This window comes from Tiliqua scincoides, chromosome 7 (assembly GCF_035046505.1).
Source record: "Tiliqua scincoides isolate rTilSci1 chromosome 7, rTilSci1.hap2, whole genome shotgun sequence".
NCBI classification, from domain to species: Eukaryota; Metazoa; Chordata; class Lepidosauria; order Squamata; family Scincidae; genus Tiliqua; species Tiliqua scincoides.
In genome coordinates, this window is record NC_089827.1 from 32,028,398 (window position 1) to 32,048,032 (window position 19,635).

Below are 19,635 nucleotides of genomic sequence, written 5' to 3' on the forward strand. Positions count from 1 at the left end.
TGTCATTGCAGAACAAAGAAGCTTTTTCATGGGAAGAGGACACACTAATGTGAAGCTTCTAGGACTGCCAATCTCCTTTGTTAAGCTTTAGGTTCACATGAAATCATTGGATTGCCAGGTAAACTCGTACATAGTTTGTTCAGCTTCTAGGATTGTTTACACTACCATGTCAACCAGGATCGGCCCATTCATGAGGCAACCGAAAAAGTTGCCTCAGGCAGCAGATTGGTTGGGAGCACTCATCTCTCTCCAGTTACTTGCCTCCACTGTGCCACCTACTCTTTCCATAACCTGGACTGGAGGGAAACAGAGAGGGAGAAGAAATGTCCAGGGGAGAAGACTGCTGAGCTAGAATATTGGAGACTAGGAGGAACACAGGCTGACATATCATTGGGCACTTTGGGGATCTATTCTAGAATGAACTTCAGGACTGTCCAAGTCTAGTCTACAATAAATTCAGATTCACCTCTTAAGTAAAAGGTTGCTGTGCTTCAGGGCTTTGAATTCAAAGAGCCTACTATGGTCTTCACACCATACAAATGAGCCTTCTTTTATTTCCCTCCACGTTGTTACTGGGGCAAAGAGGGCAGTCATTCCTGGTTAGGCCATACAAAAGCAGAATTGCTATATAAAGCACAGTATATAGCCCTTTTTCATATCAATGAAAACCAGGAGCATATATCAACACATGAGAATTGCCTTGTTGGAGATACACTGCCACTGAATATGGAGGTTTCATCTAGCTACTGTGGTAGTCACTGGTAGACCCACCTTACATAAACTCAGCCAATCCTTTGGCAAAAGCCTCCAAGATAAGCCATCACCATTCCTCGAGGCAGTCCCACTACATAATTTTGCAGGAAGCAAAAATCTGAAGACCTGAACCAATGCCTCATATCAATTTCCGTGGCAGATTCAATCCAATCCAATACAGTTACTGATCTCCAAAGCCAGTGACCTTACTTATGGAAAAACAATTGGATGAACAATTCTACCAAGTTCCCCAGGCATTTAAAAAACCAGTACACAAAGTCTGCATCTTTTCAAATCTGAAAGCAAGGAGGTGGAAAAAAAAATCCCCCAACTAGCTTTAAATACAGTAGAGCACACAGAAATAAGCCAATATCAAGCTTGACTGCAGAAGTTGATTAAATTAGTTTAATTTAAAAGCCTAAACAAACCCTGAAGGCAGCTCTTTTGTTTATGGCTTTCTGCCTAAATCATGCACTACTGGAGAAGCAGCATGTAGGCACAAAATATTTATTCATTAACACTTCCATAAATTTCCATTTTATATTTTGTTTCAGTCACAATATTAATTTAAGAGTCGTCATGTGCCATTTATTTTGATCTCGCTGTTTGATGCCATTTATAATTTCCATATGACATTTTGCTTCACTGACAAGTTATTATGCACCAGGCTATTCTCCTCAAGGCTGGATACTTACTACAATGCACCAACTGGGCAACAATACATGGGTGGCACATGTAGGGGGGTTTGGTGAGCTTACACCAATTTGATAGGATCCTCGTCCCCACGAGAACTGGCAAGCAACCACCAAGGGGGACATAAGCCACAGCCTACAATAGAGTTACACAGGGGGAAAACCTATTCCACTTAAGAAAATTCCAGTTATGCCTGCAGAATGCTGGGAGTGGGGAAACAAGGGTCCATGCTTCCTGTCAGACAGCCAGGACTGGCCCATCAATGAGGCCACATTGAGCAGTCACTTCAGGCAGCAGATGGATAGAGAGCACCCATCACCTACTCACCTCCACTGCTGCTGCTCCACCTCCTTCCACTCCCTAGACTTGAAAAGGGGGACAGAGAAGAAGAGAAAATATGGAAGGTAGGAGAATGCTATGGGGGAAAATTGGAGAGTGGGAGGCACAGAGGCTGGCACATCATCAAGTAACGAGGACAGGATTTGGCATGCTGCTTCAGCAAGAGCAGTGCAACCTCAGATGCCACCCATTGCTGCCACCTCTGCTTCAGTATGTGGAGGAGGGAGAAGCCCCTTACCACGCTCCTCGTGCAGTTTTTGCAAACCCAGAAGCATGGCATGTCCTCGTGCAGTTTTTGCAAACCCAGAACCATGGCATTTGCAAACCAGATGAGTAGCATAAAAAGGAGGTGGATGATCCACTTCTCACTCAACACAACTGCCATGAAGAGGACACCAGATCCACCACCCTCCTCCTCCCACTCGCCCTGATGAAAGCAGCATCACGTTGCCTCTTGGTTGGGCCACCACTACACAGCACTGACTAGTGTCATGTGGTCTTAGGCCAGCCACTGGCGATCCTGGCCTCAATACAGTCTAGGGCCATGACCACAAGCTTCCCCCCCCCACCAGCCAGGTTGCCACCCCTTGCCTCCCTTCTGGAGGTCCAGGAAAACAGTGTGCTGCCTCCGTGATCCTCCAAAGGCCTTGTAAAGCCTTCACTGAAAAAATCACTTCCAGTTTCACGGAGGATTTTTTGGATCTCTGAGGCTTTACAATGCCTCTGGGTGAAAGGCTCGCAGGAGCAACCCTCAGATTGGTGCACTGGCTGACTGAATGCCATGGGGTTTGCTCCGGGGGGGGGGGTTAGATGGAGGCATGGTACCGCTCCCCCAGAACATTTGTCCCCACCTCAGGTACCCCACAGAGACCAGCCCAACAGGCAGCTTTTACATCAAAAGAGTCCAGTTTTAAAATAATTTGATAAAACACAAGTCACAAATCACCAATTACCTGAAGTCAATATTTTTCTGCAGCCCTGCAGCAATGTGGCTCTCTGATTGTCTTATTTTCATGGCTGTGTGTGTATTCTATGCTATATATAAATTGATCAAAAGTTGTCATTAAGGTAACTCAAACGTTCACACTAAGAAACCCATAATCCTGCATCTTGCATAAATCAGGCCAATTTATGCATTGGTTTTGCATCTATTTATCCCTTTTCTTGTAGACAACAAGGCAGCCAAGATGTTATGCAGGACAATGCTGGAATTCCCTCTCCTGACCACTGGAAATCTTTTGCAGAAATCTTTTGGCATTTGTGATTCAAACTTCCCGAACACTTCCAAGCCACTGTGCCAGAAACTTACTTTAAATAATGAATAAAAAACCAAATTGCTCACAATTCTGAATTCTGGGCTGGGGTAGAATTACAGAATGCACACATAGCTCCGCTGTTTATCAATGCCTTTCCTGGACCCATAGAATAGAACAGGAAAATGAGACATTCTGCTCTGCAGGGTCAGCTCCATCTTTGCAACCTCTGACTTCAGAAAAGCTGCCAGCCAACAGCTAAATGTCGATGCAAACCTAACTGTCATCAGCAAAGGAAATCAGCACAGTGAGTTGCATGCAAGCAACAAAGGAGCAAGAGCAGTTTTCTTTCCTTGTTAAGCAAATTATTAAGAACAGAAAGTTCAGCCAGCCATGAAGTGTATTCTGACAGGCAGCATGTTCAGCAGCTGTTAAAAGCAGCCAACCTCACACATTTACCCACCCAGGGGCACCAAAGCCAGAGAAAACTTTCACACATAGAAACAAACTCATAGTCTTTCTCTGGTTGATACATGGAATCGAAATAGCATTGACGTTTTCAGTTTCTCATACGACCAGAACTTGAGGTCATCCAATTTAGTTAATTGGTAATAGAGTCAAGGCAAACAATGGAAAGTGCTGCCTCACATAGCATTTAATTAACTTCTGGCGTTCATTGTCACATAACGCGGTAATAGCTACTAGCTCTTCCCATGCTGGCTCTGCTGCCCTTTTTACTTTGTCCCTCTCAGTCTCTGTGACCAATTATAAGATGCACTCTCTCAAAGCCACTGGCCATTGGTCCATCATTAAAAGCAATGAGGACTCTTGAATGGAATTCTGAATATCCAATTGGAAGTAGTCATCTGTTGACCAGTCAGAAATGTAGGTTCATTTGCCTTAAGGACCATCTAGATCACTGTCAATATTTGTCCCCTGATATACCACTTTGCACGGTCCACCTATTAGAAATACCAGAAATAACTGGCAATGATGTCATCACCAGTTACTTCCAGATTGGGAGGCCAGACACAATGCAACAAACACCAGTAAAAGGCTCGGGGAGATAGGAAGGTTTTTTCGAGCATGCAAAAAGTGCACACTTGGAGCTATGCCCACTCCGCTGAGCCTCCTACTGCTGCTTGTTGAGTTGCATTGCTGGTCTCACTGCCAGGTGGTGGGGATCCCACACGTACAACAAGTGGTATGAATACCACTAGTCGAGAAACACTGGTCTAGATAGCCAGTCAAACCTCCACAGTTCTGTTATCTTTGAGTAGCTGGTGTGCTTGACTGGCAAAACTCTGTCTTCTCTCTGCTCCAAGCACATCCCCTCAGTAGCATGGTCCATGGAACATATCCAAGGTTTTTTCCCCAAAGTTCAGCTTTAGTTCTGTTTACATAAAAAGTTACCTCTGCTTTCTGTTTCTTCAGCGTTACAGACACAGCTCCATGACAGTGCTTCTAGAACAGGCCTACACAGGGTTTCTCCTATGCCCTCTTCAGAGGTTTGCTCTCCACAGAGCACTCCTCCTGAACACATCTCTTGGCTCTGCCCCTTACATTCCAACATTCCTTGTTTGTCTCCATCTAAGGCCGTAATTCTTAACACTTTTTTTTGTCACAGACCCCTGATGAAAGCTAAGAATTCCCTCCCCAGAAAAATGCTTATTTTTGAACACACACACACACACACACACACACACACACACACACACACACACACACACAGTATACACACAGAGGTTTTTAGAAAATGTCTGTATTCAGCATCAGCTGTAGCTTTACACTCCCCAAACAACTTGTCCGCAAAGCTTCCAGTTGTAAACCAATAATTAATTTCTATTATAGCACTTGATAAAGCCTCTTCCTCTTTGACTCTGGAGTGTCATGATTCATGTTACTGCACTGTGTAATTCCCTCTTCTCACCTTGCCGACATTAATTAGAAACCACATCACAAAAATCTTCATTTGGGAAGTTAATTTTTTAAAAAATCTAAACTCTATTTGAACTTGCCTATTACTGACCAGGTAACAGTCCTTCTGATAATGCTCATATACTTGCTCTCATGTCAGCTTTTGTTTCACTTTCAGGAACCCATTCTCATATAACCACATATGAACACACAAAGCTGCCTGAAATACAGAGCCCAAATACGAAAGGTATGCACATCTCACGCACACCCATTGAGTGAACATATAAACAGGATTGCACCTTTTGGACATGACACTGACACCCACAGCTTGAATAGTGTCCTCCCAGCTTACACATGAGATTTATGGAAAATAAAGCAAGCACCCCTGGGTCAATGACATGATTAAAGTCACCTCTCATTTGGCCCTTACTACAAAATGCAATGTTTTGCTGCCTTGGGGCCAAAACACATATTACCTTAAAGGCATGTGCTAGCCCATTTCTTTTTCTTTTTTTGCAAACAGTGGCACTCAAAATGGGGTGCAACCAAGTTGAGGGAGGTAAGGGAGGTCTCAAGTCTCTGCCTGGTAGCTTTTCTTCCTAATTAAAATACTGCCCCAGGGGCAGGGGGTGCCCAGTAGCTATTGGAACCATAGCAGGGCCAAAGAATTAAAGTTTAACTCCCATCACTGTACAGGACACATGTTAAGAAATGTGCACTTTGGCCCTTAGCCTCTCTGACCCTTCTTTAGCAGAGCTGAAATAATTGGGGCTGGGAGGGGAGGAAACAAGTTCTTCTCAAACAAGTTGCCACAGAATTTACTTGTCAAAATGTAACATGACTGTGAGTTAAAGATGAAAATACCAACGCTAGGAGGTTGACCAGAAGGTCTTGGACACTCTGGTGCAACACGAGAAGAACACATTAGACTCACCAATGGGAGGCATCAGGACTTTGTTGTTTTGAGTACACCATCCCACAGGATGGAGCTCAGCTGTCATGATATCACACCAGAAATCAGCCCGGCGGTCATCTCCGTAGCCACAGTACCGCAGCAAGAGGAGCTGCCCGCATGTGGTTATGATGGTTGCCATCCAATAGGTGTCTGGGCTGTGCTTGTTGGCCACCTCTAACTTCATGCCCGGTTGGAAGCTGCTCTGTAGGCTGATCTCAACCTTACAAAAACAGGGAGGAAATAGTGTTTATTTTTCAGAATAGAGGTCAGTGACTGAAGATGACATAGCAAGAAGGCAGAGCAGAGTCCTTAGGAGATTACAGCACAGCAAAGTTAAGCTAAAGTCACTGGCAAAGTCAGTGTCCATAGAGCTGTGGTGTTTTGGTTATTCCTATTAGTAAACTATCAGAAGCCAAATACTCTTGTTGATCTATTGTTAAGTCACCCAAGATCTACCTATAGATCCCAAACTACCTTCTGGCTGCCCCAAAATAAAGTACATAGGCGTGAAGTGGATGGATGCAGTCCACGAAAGCTTCTTTTCCAGATCTGCTACGTCACTTCTGACAAAAACAAGGACACTTTTTGTGTAAGTGTTTAGAATCTAAAATTAATTTTGAAACTTATGAGTGATTTTTGAATAAGAAGGACCAAGAAATATATATGGAATATGAATGACAAAATTCATGCAGAGGTCCCCCCCTCCCAGCAAAGAAAAGGTCCTGCTAAGTAAGCAGAAGAATATGTTTGGATTTTTTTAAAAAACAGAGGAACTGGGTTGGGAAAAAATCATCATTCAACAATAGAGAATTTGTTAATTTCTAGAATCTGATATTTGAATAAAAAATAAATCCAGGTATATATATTTTAATGTACTAATTTGTTGAACAATGAGGATGGTTGGGTTTTTTCTTTGTGCCTCAAATGTTAATAAAAATAATTTAAGAAGGGTGTGGAATTTTTTTCTGAAAAACTAAGAAGAAATGTTGCCATGTAGATACCAGTTTTTCCAGATATGCTCTTGCAATGTAAAAAGAAAAAGACCACCTTTGCTCCATGTCCACTTCCCAGCAAATGGAAACTCTGCCCTGAATCCCTATCAGACACACCAGCCTCCACATTTCCAAACTTTTATCTTCAATAATGAGGACTAGAAGCTCTCAGCAAAGTACATACATGCTTAAATGAAGTTTGAGGGGCAGCAGTAGATCCCGACTCTTCCAAGTATTCATCCCAGTTGAAATCAACATCCTCTGAATTCGAACTTTCACCTACTTAAAAAAAGAGCATTCAAAGACTGGGTTAATGCTGGCAATAAGGTCGCCTGAGCTGACAACCTAAGCAGGCAACCCAAAAATAGCAATGCTCATTGAAAACCAGGATACAGCTTCTAACAGTTGCATTTGAACAACAACAACAACAGTATTTGAATGGCATTCCTTGCATTTCTAATACATTTAGCAGAATGATTTCAGCAGCTTATCCTGAAGTAAGACCATTCTATGCACTGGTTCACACATACATGCATATCACCTGACTTCTCCGAAAAGGATCTCTCCACACTGGGTTAAAATGGGCAACACCTAGCCTTTCTGACAACTTATCCAAGTCAACCCCTTCTCGTGCACCATAGCAGACGTTAGAGGACAAATTGTTCCCTCTCCCAGAATGTTGTTCCTCATTTCATAATCAAAAGGGGGCACGGTTTTTCTGGACAGTCACCTCACGGTCCTTCCATGCTAAGGATTATCAAGACAGGGACTGAAAGGAACATAAAGCTGTTACACAGATCGTCAGTGCAGCCACATTTGGCATACAGGAGTCCCCCAGTTTCCACAGATCTGATATCCACAGTTTCAGTTATCCGCAGTTGCTAGGGATACTGGGGGAATCACTTCAAGCAAGTTTTTTTAAGCCCCCAGTAACTTTTTAGACTTTGTGGCGCAGTGTGATGGCCTCTGCATGACCCACAAGAGGCTGGAAGAAGCCGAAGAGACTGCCCAGAGCCCTGCAGTGAAAGCACTGCACCAACAATCGAGCAAAGGGGGGGGGGTTTAAACTTTCTTAATGTTTGAAGTAGATCCCTGGCATTCATGGGGAAGAGTCTGGAACAGAACCCCATGAATACAGGAGCATGCCTGTACTGTGTACAGTTCTGCTCACCCCATCTCTAAAAGGATACTCCAGAGCTAGAAAGGTGCAGGGGAAAAGCTGCCCACACGATCCAAGGACTACAAGGCCTTTCCTAAAAGAGAAAACTAAAGCATTTGGGGTTTCATCATTTAGGAAAAAAAGACGACCGAGGAGGGTAGTGTTATGGTAGAGGTTTATTAAATTGAGTACAGCACAGACAAAATAGAGATGAAAGGTTTTTCTCCATCTCTTCTATACCAGAACCTGGGATCAGCCCATGGAATTGGTTGGTGGTAAATTCAGAGCAGACAAGAACAAGCAACAACTTTGCACATAGCACAGAATTTGCTTCCACAAGATGAGATGGGGGCCACTAGCTCTGATGAGATTAGTTGAACTCATGGAGGTGACTCTCTCAGGTGCAATCTCAGTGGATTGCAGCCATGGTGGCTTCCAAAGTTCAGAAGCTGCATGCCACCAAAGACTAGCTGTTAGGAAGCAACAGGAGGTCTTGCATGCTTCCACCTGCTTGTGTGGGCTTCCCAGAGGCATCTAGATGACCACTGCAGGAAGCAGGATACTAGACTAGATGGACTAGTCAGGCTCTGCTGATGGGATTACTTAATACAGGAGGGCTGCAGCAGCTGGATATGTGAACCAACACCCCTGAAAAGCACCAACTTTGAGGGCCAAACTGCACACTTAACTTAAATGTGCAGCTTGGCCCTATGTTTTGTTCTCAGTTGAACATAATAATAATAATAATAATAATAATAATAATAATAAAACTTTATTTTTATCCCGCCCTTCTCTAACGGGACCCAGGGCGGCTACATCAGACACAGAACATCAGACAGAGGAGGTGGTTGATGCAGATCAGGATCCCAAGGGGGGGGGGAAGAGTAACTTTTTCTCTCCTCCATGGTCCCAATCTGGATGAGGCAGAAGCCCACACTGCTATTTCCTCCAAGAGGGAACCTCACACTGGTACTAACATTGGCACTTAACACACAGAGGGTTAACATAACATGTAGTTAGGTCCTCAGATGATTTGAAAAACTGTAAGAAATACAGTAATTCTATGTTAGTTACATCTCTCCAACCCTTTTGTGCACACCACTGCACCTTAAAAAGTGGGGCTCAAGTCTCACTTAGAGAATTGGTAAGAGGGCTCATACACCTCCAAGTTGCAGCAGCCCCAAGAATAAAATGTAGGGGGCACAGCTATTGCTGTTCCTTTCCTTGTGATGAGAGATTATTGGAGACAATGGTGAATTCTGTACGGAGGTGAACCAATGGATCCACTGGCATGTACTTCCCTCTTCCCCCCCCCCCCAAAAAAAACAGGAAAAAAGTTGCTCATTCCTTCCAAGATGACCCTTTCCAACAAAGCTGGAAGGGAAATTCAAGCTGGGAACCCCCAGCATGTCTTGTACATTTGTTTTATTTAAAGGGATTGCAAGGAAAGAGCAAGATGAGGGGGTAGGGAAGCAAATTGCCTTTGCACATGCAGTTTTTTTCAGGCATGGGTAGCCACATTCTGCTTCCCTATCTGTTCACAGCATTCAGTCCCTAAGGTTTAAAGGGACAGCACAAGCAAGGAGTGAGGCAGTGAGTAGAGAAGATAAATGAGGTAGCTCCACCCATGGTGGGCTGGAAGGAGGTAACAGCAGACTTGAGGTGATGGGGCATTTTGAGTCTGCAGTCCCTCTGCCACCCAAAGCAAGCTGCATCATTCAAATCATGAGCTGGCACTGCTTTTGTAATACATTGCTCGTTAATAAATGTAAAGGTTGAGCAGATGGATAGTAAGCATATGGGTAGGCAGCAGGTGAAAAATTTTACTCATTTCAGTGCAGCTTGAGAAGGAAAATGGATTGTGCTTCTAATGCAAATAAGTCCTAACTGTCACTTTATAGCTAGGTATTTCTAGAAGAATCCTCCTGTTGCAAAAATCAGTCATAACTGCTCATAACTGCTCACCTTCTTATCCTCAAAGGCTCCAAACCAATCAAATCAGTTTTGGCTTATTTACTTTCTAGCATTAAAGCCTTTAAAATACATTTTTATTGAGGCACTGCCAGGAGATCTTTGCTTGTGAAAGCATCCATTATCATGCCAACCAGATGATCTTTTGTAATATATTGTTCACTGACAAAATGTACAGGTTGAACAGGTAGGAAACAAGCTCATGGGAAAGGAGCTCTACACCCCCAGATACATCAATCTACCAACTCAGTCTCTCCAAAGCTGCTCTTTTACTGGGGACTATGAGAAACCAATTTAGCCATGCACCTTGACAAATATTACTGAACCCTGCAAAGTTGACCTAGAAGGAGTCAGAAAGTACATCCTGTAGGTGGCTTTCCTTGCCATGACAACCAATGAACTAATCCAGGGGTGTCATCTTTTCATATGGAGAGCTGAAGTTAGCATTCATGATGCCTGCTGAGGGCCAAAAGTGACATCATTAAATCAATGATGGCCAGAAATAAGCACTCTGTTCTCACATAGAAACTCATTAGCTACAAACTAGAAGATAAAATGTGCAAATCTTGTTCATATTTTCAAAATACGAGTCAGCCCAACTATCATGTTGAGAGAACCCTGTTATAACAGGGACTGGATGAATTGCTTCTGGGAGCCGCATTTGGCCCGTGGATCATATGTCTGACACCCCTGAACTAGCCACTTAGATAAGAGCCAAACAAGTATTGAATGGATGGTTTAACCCTACTTCATTGTGCATTGGAAACACTGACAACAAATGACTGTGCCTTTTAACCTACCAGGTTCCAGGCTCAGGAATGCCATCTTTGCACATGATTTTTACACCTAAGTGTTTAAGCGTGCATGTTAAAATGTACTGGATGAATGTGACAAAGAGGTGTCTGAAAACATGCATGTAACAGACAAACACTAATAAACACCCAACTGAACATACACTTGGGGTAAAACTGACTTTCAGCTATGTACTGGTGGAGATTTCCATCAGCAAAGGTGAATTCAAGGCAGAAGAACATTCAGTCTTGCACACACCCTACCTCCTGTAGTCTGAGATACGGTTTACTCCCTTTGGCCCGAGAAAGTTATCTTTCCAAACTTTGCTGCCTGATATCTTTCAACCAAACACATCATCACCGAACCAGTGCCCTGCTGCATGCAAAGCATTTGCCCTCCCGGTGAGTTATGGCCTCCCCACAAACCAGCCCTGTCTTAGAGAATGAATGACTCGAGGACTGCATCTATAAAGTAGTAAGTTTTAGCCCACCTGAATCAAACTGCTCTGTGCTCCCATTGACTTGGTTTGGATCCATTTCCATGGAGAGGTGCTGACTTTCTTACAGGACAAAGATCACAGGCCCTCAAGTCTCCATACTCAGACACAGGGTTCTCAGTTTCCTAATTCAGCTTGGGACACAACCAGCCTGCAGGGAATGAGAAGCAGCCTGAGAAAATTTTCACCCACCAACAGTCATTTTTCCCTCAACTCTCACATCACCCAGTGACTAGGAGTACAAGACTCTCCACTTAAACCCATTCTCCCATTTTCAATTATCATAAGAGCCCAATCCTAGCTGCACAATTTATTTACTTGAAGTTTATCCCAGCTTTCCTTGTTAAAAGGAAATACAAGGGGTACTACAGTAAGTTAAACATATTAAATGTGATTAATAATTTTAAAAAGAATTATACAATAAAACGAGCATAAAAACAGCATGCAAATCCTAATTTCACTGACACACTAGAACACCTTTAAACATCCTTGCAAAAAAAGAGAAGACCTTTAACCAGCACCTAAAAACAATTAAGGATGGAGCCCAGACCAAGGGAGAACATTCCACAGAAGACCTGTGGGACAGGTCCACAGAGGATCCTGTCCCTGATATCCACCAAGTGGGAATGATAACTGCTCTAGGGAACAGGGAGGAGAGTTCACACATGAATCACACAGCTCCTATACCACAGACAAGAGGTTTCCTATTATTCCTATTACAATTCCTTCCAACCATTCATAGGACCATTTACAAGTCATCAAGGGAAGCACATCAGTGTGCAAACCAGTCCCAACTTTCAATGAAATAAATGCACTTGCAGGAGAGAGGTGGTACTCAGACTTAGGTGGAGAGCTGGCCACTTCTTGTGGATAATGCGCTATGCCTTCAGCTTGGGTTGGCCTTCCCACACTGAATGGGAATCACCTGACCCTGTCCAGCAACTATCACCAGCCATAAGCTTCTTTTCAAGTTTACACTACACAATAAATTCATGAAATGCTCTTGGGACCTGTGAAACATAATACGGGGTGGGTGGTTTTCAGACAGGAAAGGCAACTGCACATCTCTAAGAATATCACTCCAATAGTGACAACTCAGGGCCAACCTAGAAGTTTGAAGCAACTACACATTCATTAGACCAACAACTCCGAACCTTTTTCATCTCACTGCACACTGAGAAGGTGCTAAAGTTGTCATAGCACACCATCAGCTTTTGGACAAATAACAAGGCACACTGCACTGCCGGCAGGGGCTCACATCCCCCAATGACCCTACTAATATATGACCCTTCCCCAAACTCCCACAGCACACTTGTAGACCTTTTGTGGCACACCAATGTGCAGTGACACTGTGGTTGGAAATCACTGTTTTCGACCCAAGCTTGCCCTGTTCACCCATACAGAGAGGGGGAGAGTTCTTTTTTACCAAAAGGAATATGCAGAGAAGGGGAATAGAGGGAGCTTGAGCTTTGGAAGTGAACCAAGGAGGCAGGGCTAGCCTCCTAGCACCGGAGTGGCATTCCAAATGCTGCCCCCTATACCAGCATTAAACCATAGGTGTCCACCTATGGTCCTCCAACTCAGTCTAGCCCACCATTCTCTTCCACACTGCTTTGCTTTGCTCTGCTTCCTTCTTCCTTCCTGCATTCAGGGAATGGGAGGGGGGGGAGAGAAAAAGAAGAAGACATGGAGGAAGAAGTGGGCACCCATCAATAAGCTGTCTGTGGCGACACCCTCATGAATGGGCACAGAGAAAACAGCTCAAAGCAGCTAAGCGCAGCACTGGCAAGGATTTCAACTGACAGTCAGGGCCAGCATGTGCTCATCAAATGTAGTTGTCCCAAATGCCTAGTATGGCCCATGGGCAGCAATTCTAATTACACTTACTAGGGAATAAGCTCCCCAACACACTGGGACTTGCTTCCATGGTAAGACACATAAGATTGCATCATTGTTAGATCAGATAAGCTTTAGTTGATTAACATTTGCATAAGGCAAATTACACTTCTTAAAACAGATTGGTCTTGCTGATGAAATGCTACACTGTATGAAATATTTGGCCAGCTTGAAGAGCTTCTCTTTCTGTCTACAGTGGACCAACTGAAAAGCTTTGAATGATTCCTTCTCTCCCCCCCCCACCACAGAATTCCTGCTCTCTCTCTCTCTCTCTCTCTCTCTCTCTCTCTCTCTCTCTCTCTCTCTCTCTTTTAAAGTATCTGCAAGCATTTGAAGGGGTTAAGCTGTCCTCCCTTCTGACAATGAGATGGCTTTCAAAAGAAGAGGAAAGACACCGTTTTGAGCCAGCAGCAGGAATTCCAACAGAGCATGTCCAAGAGTCTAGTCCCAAGAAACAAAAACCCTGGCATATTTACAAGTGTTTGACGTTCTCCTCACTACAGTCCAGATCAGAGCAGAGGGGACTTAAGCAGATACAATTACAGCAGCCTCACAGGCAAGATAACACTTTTTCCCTGCAGTGACTTGTAGTTGCTTTATTATCCACATGTCCAAATTCAATTTGCTTGAAGCCCTGGGAAGGACTCCTTTGTTTTCATTCCATCAAAACGTTTTGTGTTCTTTTATTTCTCTCTCAGGTTATGAAAAGACTCATTATGATTTGAACTGGGAACCTAGTGGCAAGGGAACCTCTCAAGGCTGCTTGAGCCACAGAAAGGCAGCAAGTGCCCCCACAGAGCTTCACCCACAGCATGAAGAGTCTCTTCATCAGGGTTTTCCTTTTCAGTGCAAAACTTCCAGGTTTTGATGAAGGCTGCTGTTCTCCTGCTAGTCTGTCATGATAAAATACAGTAACTGAAAGCTCCTGCAAGTATAAAAGGGCCCATTCAGAGAAGAGACAGCCCACAGTCTCTGCATGAGACACTGCCCTGTCCTGTCCTTGCCTTGCCTCCTTCCCACCAGCCTCTGCCATTTCTGCATTGGATGGGCATCAACTGTCCTCAATGCACAATCACCTGCCTCAGAGGAAGCTGACCTGTCCTGTCTCCACATGAGTTGCCACTCTGGCCTTGCCTTCCAATTGGCCCCTGCACTGGATGCAACTGGGAACTTTCAACTGTGTGTGTGTGTGTATGTGTGCGCGCGCACGCGCGCGCACAAATGTGTGTTTTGGCAAGTGCCACTTTTGCTGTAAACAACTGTGAGTAGTTTGTCACATTTGTCCCTTGCTGCTGCCTCCTGCTCTCTCCTCATTCTGCACTTTCCTTTTTCAAACCATACCTCTTTTGAAGGGCCAGGCAGCTGTGCAGGTGCCTTTTGGTGCACCATCTCCACATCCAGTCAGATCAAATCAGGTAGGCCATTTGGCCCCCTGATAGCAACTACCACGTTTTCCAGACTCACAAAGAGAGTCTGGTCCAACAAGAAGCTGACAGAACATACCAAGATCCAGGTCTACAGAGCTTGCATCCTGAGTACACTTCTGTACTGCGAGTCATGGACTCTCCGCTCACAACAGTAGAGGAAACTGAACGCTTTCCACATGCGCTGCCTCCGACGCATTCTCGGCATCACCTGGCAGGACAAAGTTCCAAACAACACAGTCCTGGAATGTGCTGGAATCCCTGTATGCACTGCTGAAACAGAGAAGCCTGCGTTGGCTCAGTCATGTCGTGAGAATGGATGATGGCCGGATCCTAAAGGATCTCCTCTATGGAGAACTCGTGCAAGGAAAGCGCCCTATAGGTAGACCACAGCTGAGATACAAGGACATCTTCAAGAGGGATCTGAAGGCCTTAGGAATGGACCTCAACAAGTGGGAAACCCTGGCCTCTGAGCGGTCCGCTTGGAGGCAGGCTGTGCAGCATGGCCTTTCCCAGTTTGAAGAGACACTTTGCCAGCAGCTGAGGCAAAGAGGCAAAGAAAGAAGGCCCATAGCCAGGGAGACAGACCAGGGACAGACTGCACTTGCTCCCAGTGTGGAAGGGATTGTCACTCCCGGATTGGCCTTTTCAGCCACAGTAGACGCTGTGCCAGAACCATCTTTCAGAGCGCGATACCATAGTCTTTCGAGACTGAAGGTTGCCAATACAATACTAGCAAGGCCAAGCACCGCCAGACACCCTCCCACTGTTCGAAAATCACTCTTCACTGGCCTGGGCCCTGCACCTTTTACCACTGATGCTCACCGCCTCAGCCAGGTTTACATGGGCATGCACTACACCGCCTGTAAGAGGACTTCCAAGTCGAACAGCCTGTAGAGATGGGTCTTTGCAATAGAAATCTGTGGGAACACATTCTCTCAGAGACTGGCCATGCATTGCAGAGCACAGTGACTTGGGAATAAGCCCCACTGAAGGGGGCTTACTTCAGAGTAAAGCAAGCAGTAGATCATTGGGAACTAAAATGCCCAGTCCCCATCATTTCAATGTGTCTTTGCCATCCTCTGGCTTCTCACTTCCACATAATCCAGGCTGCAGCACACCAGCAAAACTGTCTTCCAATCCCAAGTCCACAACCCCCATTTGCTGATGCGCCCATCCCCCTTCAATCACTAGGTCAACCTGCAGGTGCTTTACCCACCAACAAATGAGAGGCTGGGCATGATCCTGTAGCTCTATGTTTACTCACAAGCAAGTCTCACTGTGGCCCACAGATCATGGCTGCAATCCAATGCAACCTTTCCTGGAAGTAGGCCCCTTTGAATCCAGAGGGTTTTACTTCTGAGTAAACATGCCTTGGGTGACTGCACTTCTACTCCCAAGTAAACGTGCATAGGACTGCAACTTTTGTTTGATCAATCAACAACTCTCCCTGAGAAACATCTCCAAAAAAAAAAGGGGGGGGAGTGCTGGGAAGCATCCCAGTCCAATGCTTGCTTACTTTGGAGTAGCCTTGAGTATAGCTAAACTCACTTTGTAGAAAAGAAGCTTATACATTAATTTCCAGGAACTTCTGCCAGGATCAAAGATGCAGTTGGATCCTGCACAAGTCCTACAACAGGCCATGGAGGCTCTGCCCACAAGTATGTTTACTGGGAAGTCAGTCCCATTGAGAAAAATCAAAGGGATTTATTCTCAAGTAAACAAAATGGAACTCAGAGCCCCATCTATGCATGTCTATTCAGAGGTAAGTCCCATAATAATCAATGGGGCTTATTCCCAGGAAAGTGAGGATAGGACTACAGCCTCAGGCACTTGATTGCAGGTTTACCTCCACAGTTTTTACAGCCCAATCTACAACACGTTTACTCAGAAATCCCACTGATTTCAATGGCAGTTACTCCAGAGTAGGTGCACCTAGGTCACATTGACAGCACACAGCCTCCGCCTTCTCCTCCCCACCCCCCTTTATTGGGGGAAACATGATTATGTTCAGTTTGTGGAAAATGCCTTAATAACCCGCCATGTTGAAGCTGACAAGCTCTTTAAATATCCATTTACTGCAGTTACACAAATGAAATCCAATCAATGACAAGGGAAGGGGGGGCCAGTATAACTGAGTTTTTTTGGAGCGTATTAAATATACCTCTGTGTTGTCTGTCTACTGCTGTTGCAAAGCCCCCTGCTGCTCCACAGGCTTCTTCTCCCTACCCTCACCTCACAAGTAAACTGTCTCAAAACATACATTAGACCTTGTTCGCTCTAAGCGGTTGCAAGAGATTGAAAGGGAAAGCACACGACCAAATGTTGGAAGCCAAATGCAGGTGGGCTTCTCTTGCTCTTCCAAACCCACGAAATGCCACTGAAAAGAATGGCACATCTTGTACATGTCAACTTAGAAAGAGACCTCACCCCACACCAGGGACGTGCAGTGGGTGGGGAGGCAGAAAGTCCCCCTGAGTCCTTCGAAAAGCACTGCTGCTGAGGGAGGCACCCAAGCACCCACACGCAATGAGGCAGGTGAGCGCCACCTCCGTGGGAGGCACCCAAATACCATCAACTTATGTGCAATGAGGCAGGTGAGGCAGAGGCTCCCCACTGGAGTCCTTTGAAAAGCGCCGCCGCTGCGGGAGGCACCCAAGCACCCACAATCCATGTGCAGCGGATGGAAGGCACAGAGTGCATGGGTTGTGGGTGCTTGGGGCCTCCCACGGTGGCGGCAGCACTTTTTGAAAGACTCTGGTGCGGAGGCTCTGCCTCACCTGCCTCCCCCTTTTCAAAGGACTCCGGTGGGGAGGCTCTGCCTCACCTGCCTCCCCACCCACCACATGTGCCTGCCACACACGCAAATCTTCACAGCCCGTCTCGCCGGAGAGATGCACCCACCTACCCACAGCCAGCCGATCCTATGCGACTGTGCTCAGAAGCAACTCCTGCTGGACGCTCACTCCCAGGCAGCTGTGCAGAGGATCGGAGCCCCACAGCGCGACCTGAGCCAGAGTTATGCGCGCCTCTTCTTCTGCAGTTTCCTGGGAGTAAATAACGCCACTGACCCCGGGACTTACTTTCGAGTAAACACGCACCTACTGCCGGCTGGGGCAGCGGGGCGGCCACCCTCTGCGTGCTGCCCGGGAGGCAATTCCCATTCCCAGCCTGCGCCTGTCTACTCGGAAGCAAGTCCCGCTGGAGTCAGCGGGGCTTCCTCCCAGGTAAGTGCGGCAGGCTCGCAGCCTTCACCCCGTAGGACTGCCGGACTTCTGGGCTGCCCGTCAGCCGCTCTTCCAGCGGGAGGCCGCCGCGCTCTCGGCCGCAGCGGCCACGGGGAGCGCCCTGGGGAGGAACTTGCTCGGGACGCGGCGTCCTCCTCCGGCGCGGAGCCGCTTCTCCAGCCCAGCCCAGCCCAGCCCCGCTGCTAGTAAACCTGCCCAAAGCCTCGCTCCGCCGCCCGTCCTTCTCCTGCGGGGAAAACCCCTCCGGCTCCAGGAAGCTCCGTCCCCCGCGATGAAGCGGCGCAGCCCCAGCCACGGACCGCAGGCGAGGCGCAAGCCAGCGACTCACCCTGCTCGCTCCCTACTCACTCCAATATGGCATCCTCCCACTGCGCATGCCCTTCTCTCCAGGGTGGGGGGAAGCCTCCTCCAGCGCCCCTTTCCCACAGTTGCTACGTGTTCTTGTGGCTCCAGCCTGCGAGTAGTGCTTCCTCGGAAGTAGGTCCCACCGAGTTCCAAAGGACTTGACACAACACCCCCCCCCCCGCACAGCATTGCAGCTTTCCACCCTGGAGCATCTTCAACGCGCACCGCGCGATCCTCTCCTGCGCTTGTGCAGAACGGGGAGGCGGGTGAGGCAGAGCCTCCCCGACCGAGTCCTTTGATAAGCGCCGCCACCGTGGGAGGTGTCGTAAATCAATATAGTGGGTACAGTACAGAAGTACATGGGTCAAGGACTCTTTTGAGGTCAGGTCACAAGAACATGACTGGGAACTTTCCAATGGTCTATTCAGTCTTCAAACTTGCTTGGTCTCACAATAACTCAGTGCCATGGAATGTAATTTTTACACTAAAATGTTCTGGAGCTAATATAGTCTGGATGTCACTGTATCTTCCCTGGTCTCAGATCTGAGGCACTACTGTACTTGTGTCTTAAAATTAAACACTTAGAGCAAAGAATACCCTGCATCTACTCAAAGACACTCTTGTTTCTTATCAATTCACATAAGTTTCAAGACTGAGCCTACACCATGGCTTCCTCATGAGGAAGCTGCTTGAACCATTCACTAATGAGGCTATACTATATCTCCAAAACTAGACGTGATAGGGCAAAACGGATGCCATTTTTTGAATCGGCACCCCAAATTCATATCAAACCACCATAAAGTTTGGGGAAAACTTTTCTGACCCTCAATTTTGTAGGCCTGTGTTATCAGTGACTCTCATTCTGTTCTGAGGGTCAGCATGCCTTACTGACCCTTACTGGGTGTGTTACTGACCCTTACAGTGCGCCTTACTGGGACCCAACTGGGCTGTGACCTCCAAATGTCCAGGCATCACTGAAAAGTGCAAACTACATTTGAAACAACACCACCTGATTAGACTTTTGCACCTTTTAGCAAGGGGATATAAAGCATGAAGTTAGGTCTCTACCTTCACCTCAGCCCCATCTCCATTTCTTACTCAACAAACATATCAAGAATACAAATAAGTTGGTTGTTGTAGGAAAAGCCTTTGCAGTTGATAAGAATTATCACAGGAGGAAGAGCTGGGCAAGGTTCCTTAGAGCCCTGGCTCAAACTTTTGCTCTGGGCCATCGTTTTATGTTTGGTCAGATGAAAATGATTTCCCTTCCCTTGCTTTATCACAATCATGCTGTGGCTTTTTCACCACCCAGGGGCCAGATTCAGCCACAACACTGTGTTTCCAGAGAAAATGAACTGCCTGCCATGATGTCAGGATTCTTGAGGGATCTTGGTGACTGGAA

At 46.1% G+C, this 19,635-nt stretch overlaps 1 protein-coding gene across 3 annotated transcripts in view; it reads right to left on the bottom strand.

Moving 5' to 3' along the window:
- Positions 1-17,706, bottom strand: part of SFMBT2 (Scm like with four mbt domains 2) — a 67,517-nt gene extending 49,811 nt beyond the window's left edge. For 2 of the 3 annotated variants that reach the window (XM_066634338.1, XM_066634336.1), the window contains exons 1-4: positions 17,545-17,706; positions 11,315-11,471; positions 7,087-7,184; positions 5,890-6,130 (exon numbers count right to left, since the gene is read on the bottom strand). In XM_066634338.1, coding sequence (XP_066490435.1) covers positions 5,890-6,130; positions 7,087-7,184; positions 11,315-11,366 — 391 coding nt within the window. In that variant the 5' untranslated portion in view covers positions 11,367-11,471; positions 17,545-17,706. The remainder of the gene's footprint in view (positions 1-5,889; positions 6,131-7,086; positions 7,185-11,314; positions 11,472-17,544) is intronic. The other variant, XM_066634337.1, reaches the window with a different exon arrangement.
- Positions 17,707-19,635: the final 1,929 nt, after the last annotated feature.